Source organism: Ictidomys tridecemlineatus, chromosome 8 (assembly GCF_052094955.1).
Source record: "Ictidomys tridecemlineatus isolate mIctTri1 chromosome 8, mIctTri1.hap1, whole genome shotgun sequence".
Lineage (NCBI taxonomy): Eukaryota > Metazoa > Chordata > Mammalia > Rodentia > Sciuridae > Ictidomys > Ictidomys tridecemlineatus.
In genome coordinates, this window is record NC_135484.1 from 28,292,990 (window position 1) to 28,305,530 (window position 12,541).

General features: G+C 35.5%; 1 protein-coding gene across 1 annotated transcript in view; it reads right to left on the bottom strand.

The window, feature by feature from the left end:
* Window positions 1-12,541, bottom strand: part of Pde7b (phosphodiesterase 7B) — a 310,553-nt gene that overhangs the window by 212,439 nt on the left and 85,573 nt on the right. Inside the window, exon 2 of the mRNA XM_005329794.5 lies at window positions 4,664-4,724. Coding sequence (XP_005329851.1) covers window positions 4,664-4,724 — 61 coding nt within the window. The remainder of the gene's footprint in view (window positions 1-4,663; window positions 4,725-12,541) is intronic.

The following is a 12,541-nucleotide window of genomic DNA, read 5'->3' on the forward strand; positions in this document are numbered from 1 at the left end:
GAAAGATCTATATAATGAAAATCACAGAACCCTAAAGAAAGAAGTCAAAGAAGACCTTAGGAGATGGAAAGATCTACCTTGCTCTTGGATAGGCAGAATTAATATTGTCAAAATGACCACATTACCAAAAGCACTATTGGGATTTAACGCAATTCCAATCAAAATTCCAATGACATTCTTCATAGAAATAGAAAAGGCAGTCATGAAATTCATCTGGATAAATAAGAGACCCAGAGTAGCTAAAGCAATCCTTAGCAGGAAGAGTGAAGCAGGTGGCATCACTATACCTAACTATACTACAGAGCAATAGTAACAAAACCAGCATGGTATTGGCATCAAAACAGACTGGTCGACCAATGGTACAGAATAGAGGACCCAGAGACTAACTCACAAAATTATAATTATCTTATGTCAGAAAAAGTCACAAAAGCATGCACTGGAGAAAAGATAGCCTCTTCAACAAGTGGGAAGACTGGAAATTCATATGCAACAAAATAAAATTAAACTCCTATCTCTCACCAGGCACAAAACTCAACTCAAAATGGATCAAGGACCTAGGAATAAAACCAGAGACCCAGCGTCTAATAGAAGAAAAAGTCAGCCCTAATCTCCATCATGCCCCAACTTCCTTAATAAGACTCCTTTAGTGCAAGAATTAAAACCAAGAATCAATAAATGGGATGGACTCAAACTAAAAAGGTTCTTCTCAGCAAAAGAAACAATCTGTGAGGTGAATAGAGAGCCTACATCTTGGGAGCAAATCTTTACCCCTCACACATCAGATAGAGCACTAATCTCTAGTGTATATAAAGAACTCAAAAAACTAAGCACCAAAAAAAAAAAAACCCAAAAAACGAATATCCCAATCAATAAATGGGCCAAGGACATGAATAGACACTTCTCAGAAGATGATATACAATCAATCAACAAATATATGAAGAAATGTTCATCATCGCTAGAAATTAGAGAAATGAAAATCTAAACCACTCTAAGATTTCATCTCACTCCAGTCAGAATGGCAGCTCTTATGAATACAAACAACAATAAGTGTTGGTGAAGGAAAAAAGGCACACTCATACATTGCTGTGGGACAGCAAATTGGTGCAGCCAATATGGAAAGCAGTATGGAGATTTCTTGGAAAACTGGGAATGGAACTACCATTTGACCCAGCTATCCCTCTTCTCAGTCTATACCCAAAGGACTTAAAAAGAGCAAACTACAGGGACATAGTCACATCAATGTTTATAGCAGCACAATTCACAATAGCTAAACAGTGGAACCAACCTAGGTGCCCTCCAATATGTGGCATATATACACAAAGGAATATTACTCAGCAATAAAAGAGAATAAAATCATGGTACTTGCAGGTTAATGGTGTAGTCAGAGAAGATAATGCTAAGTGAAATTAGCCAATCCCCCCCAAAACAAATGCCAAATGTTTTCTCTGATATAAGGAGGCTGATTCATAGTGGAGTAGGGAGGAGGAGCATGGGAGGATTAGACAAACTCTAGAGAGGGCAGAGGGGTGGGAGGGGATGGGAGGGGCATGGGGTTAGAAATGATGGTGGAATGTGATGGACATTATTATCCAAAGTACATGTATAAAGACACAAATTGGTGAGAATATACTTTGTATATAACCTGAGATATGAAAAATTGTGCTATCTATGTGTAATAAGAATTGTAAAAATTTAAAAAAGAAATTTTGATGTATTCGTTAAGATGTTATAAAGTTACCTGCAAATACAAAGCACATTCATGATTGTCAATACTTGTAACACTCGTAGTCCTTTAACATATTAGATGCTTTGCTGTTGGATATAAAGAGTTTTCTCAAGAAATGCTACAGGAAGTCAGAAGCAATAGCACACATTCTCCTTAAAGGAAGCAGCACATGAATTAATACTGCAGATGTGAAGAACAGATTTTTTGGTGTTAATATATGATATATGATATGTAATATATAACATATATTATATATAATGCCTCATAAATACATAAAGAATATATATTATATATTATTTCTTGAAGAAATATAAGATGTGGTCTAGGTTTTAGTGACACATATTTATAACTCAAATTTCTCTTGTTTTTTTTTAAAGTGAATAAACTATTCAACTCTGCTACTTTTCTTAAGACATTATACCATATAGTTGTGCGAGGGAAGCCCTTGGGAGAATGCATGCTAACCACTCATTCATGTGTAATTGATAGCCATAACAATTTTATTTTAGCATTCCTTCATTTAAGATTTCAAAATACTTTATAAATGTTTGAATTAAAAGTTTCTTCTTAAAAAGAAAAGTACAAAGTGTCTAATTCCTCTTAGATATAAGCACAGTTTTCATTATGTGAGAAATTCAAGGTCAGTAGGCATAATGTCTTCAAACACTCAATATCATGTTATCAATAGTAAAAAGATGGTATTTAAAGTCAAAATTCGAATTCAATTTTACTATGTGTCCTACAATTATTTAAAACTTTCATTCTTATGGTTCCTTTATATTATTTAGTTCTAGAACACTAATAAACTAGGAATCTAAATGAAATAATGAAATCTACAAGGTTAATAGCCAATGCCAGTTTAAGACATCTTGCCAAGAATATCTATATTTTATTTCACCTAGAATAAATGACATAATTATGTAAGATTCATAGGATGGATTTCATGTGCCACACTAAGAGCACAATTAATTGCAGTTGTTATGACAGTAGTAGTAACATGACTGATTTATTCCCAACTTTAAAATTTTGTGAAAGCAGAATGATTAGGGATACTTCGGCAGTCAATTATTCCTTCTGGAAACTATATAAACCATAGTATATAATCTAGCAGAAACAAAAGATGATGGGTCTTAATTTAAGTGAGATTCAAGTGATAGGTTCTGAAAAGTCTATTTCTGTCCTTTTTCTAACTATTAACTCATCAAGGAAAATGCAGTCAAAATTGATGATGTGTTCATGCCCTTAAAGTCATCATGAATTAAAAATTAATTTAGATGCATAGATCAGGTGAAAGCTACAATCAAATACTATTTTAGTAGCATGAAGGTACCTATAGTCTCAGACCATTTGCTACAATTTTTTCATTTGTGAAATGAGACTATCAATAGCATCAATCTTACTTTGTTTTTGTGAAAACTAATGAATAGATCTGATGTGTTAGTAAGACAATTCCCAAATCCAAGGATGGAACATGTAGCTGAACAAAGAAATTCTTTTCTGTTCCCATCTTTATCATCTATCTATCTATCTATCTATCTATCTATCTATCTATCTATCTATCTATATCTATCTATCTATCTATATAGGATCCTGAAATATTAGCATTTTTGAGACATTTCACAGTTAAGAGAAAAGAACATTGGATATTTAAATGGGTGTGTTGATGTTGTGCTATATTCATTGTCCGTGTGTTTCCAATAAAATGTTCATTTCTTCAATGAAAGCATTACTATGTAGCCACCATGTTTATTAAAATAAAAACATATACAAACCACAATAGAGAAGTTTAAAACAAAAGTACAAGAAAATAAGAAAGATCCAAAAAATTAAAAAAATGGGCTGGCTGCTATTTGTTTTTTAAAGTCATGAGAGCAACTTTGGTTATTTGATATGTGATTATTTTGAATAATAAACTATCATGATTTTCCCCTGACTGTATCTTGCTGTCTACTTTTTCTTCTTGATAATCCAGGCTGCCAAGATATGAAGTGACTAGAGAAAATGAAAGAAGTTACAATGAATCACTTTGTTCTTTGTTTACAAATATGGTTTAAGGTAAGAATGGACAAGTGTGAAAATAGAATTTTAAGGATTTTTTTTGTTATCCTTGTTACTGTTTTGTTCTATTACAACAATTAATATAAAGTTCATTGGATGTATTTTAGTGGCTCAAATAAGATCTATATTCTACACATAAAATTTTATAGACTTTATAGTTTAGAAACTTTGTTGTCATAATTTAAGAGTTTCATTTATATTCTCTATAATTATTTTCTAATCTATAAAGTGTGGAAAATAATACCAAGCCCATTTCCTAACAGAATAGTGCATATTAAATGAGTTAATAAAAGGTATTGATGATATTGTCCTATAAAACAAATGATATATAACTAATTGAAACAATTTTTTAAAAAGAACAAATGATTATTCATTGCTACTTTGTTATAAACACATTGTGGGTAATTGCTGATTACCCACAATGTGTTTATATTAGTTCAAGTATGTATTTCAAGATTAGTTCAAGTATGTATTTCTCCCAAGCCTCATAAGTAAGGAAGTTTTATAGTTTGTTATAAATACTTAATGGCTACGTATCTATCCTAACATCTCTGGTTAAGAACTACAATGTGATTCTCCTTGCCTTTTGATTATGGTTTCTTTAATATAAAGCATTCAATTGTAAGCTGTGCTGATGATCCAAGATAAATCTCAAAAGACTCAGAAGCATGAACCCAGACTTTCTGACAATTTCTAAAACCCAAATCTTTCTCATTGTCAAATTATGCCACATATGTGTTAGAGCTCCTTATAAACTTCCAAGTGAACATTTAATTCTCCCTAAAATGCAGCAAGAGATAGTCACCAAGGCAGCAGAGCAGCAATGACTCCGCAGGACATCATCATATTTCATGTATATAAAATGAGAAGCCTTCTTACCTAGCATGCAAACACATTTGGCATTCTGGTCAGGGTTCTCAAACAAGATTTCGCCACACCTCTGAAATAGAAGGATAGCTGCAGTTAAAATTTAAGATGTCATAATCACGATTCTCAAGGCAATATATTCATGAAATCTGAAAATATTATGATGTTATTCTATTCTTGTTTTCTTAGTTACCTGAGTCTGGGGACTTATGCATAAACAGAGACTTTGCTGGTAGTAAAATATTTGAAAGGTAATTTGGGATTGATTGTTCCTGCATGCCCCGGGTCCCTGCCTATAGTGGATTCTGTGTGCTCCCATGAGAAGTCATGGCTTGAGATGCACTTAGTTTCTATATCAGTGGAACATAGGCAATATAAGGCCCATTAACCTGAGTCTAATCATCCTCAAGTTTAATCTTTAGCACCTACATTATTCTAAACTAAGCTGTGGGTCTGACACTTGACTCTATGAACTTGGTGTGGGGCAGAGATAAAAACATGAAGTGGCATTTATAATGCTTTTCTTGAACCCACAGACTCATAGAAATATCAATTTTCATATCTATTATAGTTTTAACTCACTTTTTAAAACTTTTAAGATAGAGTCTACAGATACAATCAGTTATTGAAGAATTTGTGTGATAAATGAAATTGGCAAATGGTTAGAACCTGAACATATAAATAAATTCACCAAAGCAATAAGAATATAACAAATAATCTGAGAGAAAAAAAATGGGTAAAGGGTATGAACAAGCAATGCATGGAAAAAGAAATCTGGATGGCCAATAAACATAGAAAATATATTTATACCAATAATCAGGAATAAGCAAATTATATGTAATTTGTTTTGAACTCATTGAGTTGACTAAATTTAGAAGTCTGGCATTAACAAATGTTTTCAGAAATTTAGAGTCTGGGTTGGAGTATAAAATGACAACCACTTTGGAAAAAATTGGCAAAATATAACAAGTTGAAATGCTCAAATCCTATGGCATAGAAAATCACTTTCTAGACTTTTAGTTAGAGAAATTTTCAAATGCAACTAAAATGCTCTGGTAAAAAACAGATAAATGTCAGTCATAATTAGAGGATTACATGATAGGTAAAGTGGATTAAAGCTATAGATGCTCTAAAACATCTAGTATATAACATATTTATATATAATATAAAAATTATAGAATATTCAAATCATAAAATACATATATTTTTCTAATCACATAAAACAATGTTTGAGTCATATAAAATTATAATGTTAATCAAAAAAGTTTATGCAGTTGAAATGTCTAAAAACATCTATATATTGTTTATGGATATATTAACTTATAGAAAAAGCATAAAACAAATTCAATAAATAAAAAGAGAAACATCAAATACAGGTTAGGAGGAAGAGATCTAGAGAAATGAAATGTCAAAGGTCACACAGGGATTATCAATTTTTTTTATAATTATTTGAAAACTGAAATTATTTTTTACACTTTTTTTCCTATGCTCTAAATATTTAACAATAAGAAAGAATTGCTGTAAAGTGCAATACTTTGAATCTAAAAATGGCTGTTTTATACATGTATCCCTGCACCTGTCTCCCTGGGAGGCCATTGGCAGAAGATTGGATGGACTGTCTCCTCCAATAACTCTTCTTACCACTTACTTCCTTTGCCCTTAGGAAACTGAGAGCCTGCTACCTGCAACATTCTCCTCTCATTTCCACCTTTCACAACTTCTTTGATTCCACTCCCATCAATCTTTATTGTATCTGTACTTAATATATTATAAAATAAAGTGATTTAAAAGGGAATAATTCCTCATGTTCTTCACACTTAATTGTGGGATCCTCCAGTACAAACAGAGAAAAGCATGAAGTCATTATTTTCAAATCAACCTATCTTTTGGGATGACCTACATTGTGCACAAAGAGATGAATAAATGGCTCAGAGATATAAAAAGGAGGTAAGCTACTTTGGTGAGCCAAGAGGATGGGCTGTGGAGGAGGGAGGCTTGGTTCTGCGGAAGGTTAAGAGGGCACTGAATTCTAATGGAGACTCAGTATCGGGAGCTTTCTTCCCAGCTACTGTGCTGACCTCACGTGATATTTATCATGCCACTTAATCTCTTCATGCTTCATTTCTTTGTAAGTAACATGGGCTGTAGATATGTGCCATCAAGTCAGGTCAAGGAGCAAATGTGAGGATTAATGACCCATGGAGTCTAATCCACTGTTTGTTCCTGTTTTGTTTGTGTTTGGGGAGAGGTTAAACCCTTATAAATAGCTAGGATCTATTTTCTGCATCACCTGCTTTTCAAAGTGGTATTTTAATGACCTGAAAGAGTTAATAATTATTTTTAAATAAAAGGTCAGAGGTTTTGAAAATGTTTTCCACTTCTTGGCAGAACAAAGTCCCAGGAAGCTCCTCCAATCTATATTCTGGGTCCTACAAGGAAATAACTTGGGAGTGTTTTTTTGCCCTTTGTTAGTGACGAAGTCCACATCCAAGCTGCCAAATAAGAGCTTTCCTTCTTTACTCGCAGGGTCTTCCTGCAAGTAACAGGTGGATGTTGCATAACTTTCCATGGCTACTATAGGCCAAGGGCAGCCTTGTTTATGTCTTCCCTGGCCATGAACATGGCTAGGAGGGGTTTCTGAAACTTCTATGAGGCATGCATTCCTTAAGAGTCATGGCCTGCCTGGGTTCACTGACTAGACAGGCACATCGCCCAGCAGCAAAGCAGGTACTGTGTCCCTTCCAGTGAGGACAAGGCAATCAGACCTCTTCCTCAACTTGTCTCCCTGGTGGTCTGGGAAATGGCTGAAACACCTTTAACAAGGTCTTTAATTGCCCTGGTTTATAATGTTACCTGATGATGGCAAGAGATTTTAAAGCAATGCCCAGAGGGGAATCTGATTGTTTTCAGGATTCTTTCCAGTGCTTTTTCTCATTGATGGCTGTGTTTACTGGGCCTTTGCTGCCAGGCTCCTTCCTGCTGTGAAACCCAGGGTGATGACCCAGTTTTGGAGATTAATTAAGCTAAACCACAGGGTCCAAGTCTCAGAAAACTGCAGGCTCTGCCATGGGGAAGGTCTTGTGTCCTGCTGGATTCTGGGGTGCTGCAACCCTCCTCTTCAATGCTCTGGTTATGCTCACTGGGACTTCCCATTCCAGTAACCTGCTGCTGAGTGACTCTGACTTTGTACTTGGTTCTGTTTGTCAGGACTCTTCCTAATTCTTAGGATCCCACCTCTCCTTAGGGATTCCAACTTTGCTTTGTCTTCTGTGCCTGAAATACTGATATCAACTCACCTTGTTCCTGTCCAACTCTCCCAGTGAACATTGCCCCCAGATAATAGGAACTTGTTATTGAAATTCTCATCCAAAGGGTTGGAGCCCTGTTAGCATCAGAGAAATCCTCCTGATACGTGCTCTCCTTCTGAAGCCCATAGGATATGGGTTATGAACTCGTGTGTAATGCTTATGAACTCGTGTGTAATGCCGATTGCCCCCATAGACCATGAAGAACCAAATCCTGTTCATTAATGTTCTTAACATGTCTCATTGTTGTAAACCTGGTGCTTTATACATTCCAGGGTCCTGATAACTCTTTGCGGACTAGGTCTACTAAATATCTGTGAACTAGCTCACATTTGTTGAGTGTACCCTATGGACTAAGCATTGTTCTGTACATCTACCATCTGTACACCTACTGTCTCATACTCTGATTATACTCTTTTCATAGTAGACAACTTAGGCACAGAGGGTACCACTCACTATAGAATCCTCTCCTCCAATTAATGAGAAGATAAATGCTGACAGGTTACCCCATGCTTTATCAAAATCCCCAAATCCCAATATTGGCTACTTTGGGTCTCCTCATTGTCTTGGCCAACTAGATTGTCTCTATTGATGTCTCCTTCTCTCACCCATTAACAGCTTTTGTTTGTAAGGGTTGCACCTGAAAGAGCTCATGCTTTAGATTCAACTGATTTAATTTTAAATCCTGTTTCTACCTCCTCTTTTTTTTTATTGTTGGTCGTTCAAAACATTACATCTTTCTTGATATATCATATTTCACAATTTGATTCAAAAGGGTTATGAACTTCCATTTTTACCCCATATACAGATTGCTGGATCACATCAGTTACATCAGTTACATTTCCATTGATTTACACATTGCCATTCTAGTGTCTGATGAATTCTGCTCTCTATCCTATCCTCTACTATCCCCCCTCCCCTCCCCTCCCTTCCCCTCTTCTCTCTCGACCACCTCTACTGTAAAACATTTATTCCACTTGTATTATTCTTCCCTTACCCCTCACTTCCTCTTGTATGTAATTTTGTATAACCCTGAGGATCACCTTCCCTTTCCCTACAATTTCCCTTCTCTCTCCCTTTCCCTCCCACCTCTCATCCCTATTTAATGTTAATCTTCTTCTCCTGCTCTTCGTCCCAACTCTGTCCTTAGTTACTCCCCTTATATCAAAGAAGTCATTTGGCATTTGTTTTTTAAGGATTGGCTAGCTTCACTTAGCATAATCTGCTCTAATGCCGTACAGCAACCCTTTATGTTCAAAACTCTAGAAAAATTAGGGATAACAGGATCATACTTCAACATTGTAAAAGCAATCTATGATAAGCCACAGGCCAGCATCATTCTGAATGGAGAAAAATTGAAGGCATTCCCTCTAAGATCTGGTACAAGACAGGGATGCTCTCTCTCACCACTTCTGTTCAACATAGTCCTCGAAACACTGGCCAGAGCAATTAGACAGACGAAAGAAATTAAAGGCATAAAAATAGGAAAAGAAGAACTTAAATTATCACTATTTGCAGATGACATGATTATATACCTAGCAGACCCAAAAAGATCTACAAAGAAACTATTAGAGCTAATAAATGAATTCAGCAAAGTGTCAGGATATAAAATCAACACGCATAAATCAAATGCATTCCTATATATCAGCGACAAATCCTCTGAAACGGAAATGAGGACAACTACTCCATTCACAATATCCCCCCCAAAAATAAAATACTTGGAAATCAATCTACCTCCTCTTATACACTGTATTATCATGGGCAATTTATTTAGTTGTGCCCAACCTGCTTTCTTATTTATAATAGGGGGTAATATTATCTATGTCATAGGATCATTGTTAATTCATTATGAATGAGAATGACTTAGTTTAAATTATTTTTGAGGGGATTGTAATGTAAAAATAAGAATTAATAAATTTAGTTCATCCATGAAAATTCAATTTTAATTTCCATCATTATTTGGGAATAAAAAAGAAAAAAACCCTTAATTTTAGAAGGTATGTTTTTCCTGATTAAAATAAGCTTTCATACATCTTTTCATTTTTCTGCGTACTTGTTATCACTTGAATGTATAGGTCTAAGCTGACCTCCAGCAACTAATCTTTTTACAGAAATTGTCTTGATACTTTTGGAAGGGAGAAAACATCTGCAAACAGATAAAATCCAGGATAGAAAGAAATCCTTGTTCCTAGGCTGAGATTGTGGCTCAGTGGCAGAGTGCATAAGTGCCTTGCACTTATGAGGCACTGGATTCGATCCTTGGCACCACATAAAAATAAATAAAAAAGATAAAGGTATTGTGTCCATCTACAACTAAAAATAATAATGATGATAATTAAAAAAAAAAAGAAAAAGAAATCCTTGTTCCTTGAGGGTTGGCTCCAACCAGCTGGGACCATACAGTGTTTTGCAAGAAGGTAATGTTAACTGTTATCAGAAAATAATTAATTGGTTATGACTATTTGATTTCCTACTCAAATTTTTAGTTGTTTTTGTTCTTTTTCTTCTTCTTTAGCAGAAAAGAATTTAATAAAGGAAATTAGGTCCTTATAAAAGTACTGGAGGATCAGGCTATAGACTGGTCCCCCATAAATGACTCTGTTCAGCTCTGCAAAATTGGCTCACCAAGATGTGAGCTTGCTAGGCTGGTGGAACCACAATTGGGAAAGAAGAGAACCAGGAGGCATCAGTGAATTGGTAACTTTAAGAACACAGCACATGGCAGTGATCCAAGAATTAGAAAGCTATTGGTGCACAAGGCTCTTTGTTGAATATTGAATGCTACTGCAGAAATGTAGAAAAATTCAACATCTTCAGAACTGTGCTTGATAGTTCATTAAAACAAAATAAAATAAAAAGGACCATGATATAGTACTACACTCATTTTGGAAAAAATATATATCATTTTGGAAAAAGAAATGTATAATTTTGGGGAAAAAAATCATCAAACCAGTTTCCTGAACTGAAAAAGCAGTTACCATGGTCAGAACATTGGGAAGTTGTAGGACTTCAGTGGAAAGTGAAATGCATCTCATCTGTCTCCGCATCAACAAAGACAATAGAAAAAAGGCAGGGCTGGGGTTATAGCCTTGCACGCACACAGCACTGGGTTTGAACCTCATCACCACATAAAAATAAATAAATGAAGATATTGTGTCCATTTATAACTAAAAAACATTTTTAAAAAATAAGAAATAAAACAGAAGGCAAAGATCCAGCACAGGCTGCCTTCACTCTCTTTTTCATCCCAATTCTAGGAACATTGATCTTCTGCAAGTTTTCCAAATATTACATGAGTAAACAAGGCAAATGATTGTTTGCTCTGTTTTATTTGCTCACTTTCATATTTCTAAATGTCTAGGACAATGACTAATACTTAATGAGCACAATGCTTAAATGAATAACAAATTTCTTATTGTAACCCTGTGGGATAAATTAGAATGAGCATAAAATTTTTTCCCTGCACACTTATGTTTATACACCAATAAGTGCTGCCATTGATGTGGCCACATCATGTGTAGCTGCAATTGGGTGATAAAGGGATGGAATTTGACATCGAGGAAAACATTACAAAAATGAATCTCTTCCTATCTTGCACTTTCTCCAAGCAGAGAACTGAATGGTACTAACCAAAACCTGACTCTTAGAAGATAGGCCTAGAGAGAAAATGGCTTAGGTCTGTAGAGCACAAAAATATAGCTTCTGTTGAGACAGAGCTTCTTAAAGTCTAGCAGAGCCTAAAAGTGTGGAAACCCATTAATGTCTATCAACTGTACAAATGGCATTATTGAGTGCTGTGCGTGTACCATTTGTGTGGATACAAAATCAAATGAAATTCAGGCTAGATTATGTCCAGAGAGGTTTATAACCTAGTCTTAAGTCAACATGGAAAACTAAGGGCACTTTCAATGGTGGGCACTGGACAATGCCAGGGGACATTGCTAAAGACTTCCAAAGATAGATGACTCTAGGCCTGGGTCTGAAGGATAGGAGACAGTTGGCTGGCAGAACAGAGGGCTCATCCATGTAGAAGAAGCTGCCTGCACAAAGCCCTATCAGGATCACACAAATAGTTGCCAAGGACAGAAGCAAACAGATGAGATTGGAAAAGAGTAAGGGCCAATAGTCATTTAAAAATATTTCTGGTCTGAGCTAGAGAGGGCTGGTTTGCTTTTGAAGAGCAAGGATGTTTAATGAACTCTTTGCATTGTAACAAATAACTTTAATGGCACCAGATATCTCTCAACAGTCTTGCCTGACATCTTTTTTTTTGTCAATTTCTTATTCAAAGAGGGTACTGAGCCTGAAGTGCTACTTATCCTCCCCACCTTTTTGAATTAGTTCATAGAATGATGACCAAAATGAATTCCCCAGCCATCCAACAGGAACTTCATGTGAGGCTGACTTCTGCTACTGCTGAAGCCATTAGCACCTAGAGTTGAGTGCATCACAGTTTCCCTGCTCCTGCAGGATGCATTTTCAGGGTCTCCTTCTTTACAGTGGCCCAAGTCCACACTATTTTACGCAGGCCAGTCTACTGCGTGGGTGGCATAGTCAGGCCTTAATCTCTAAACACTGTGGCAGC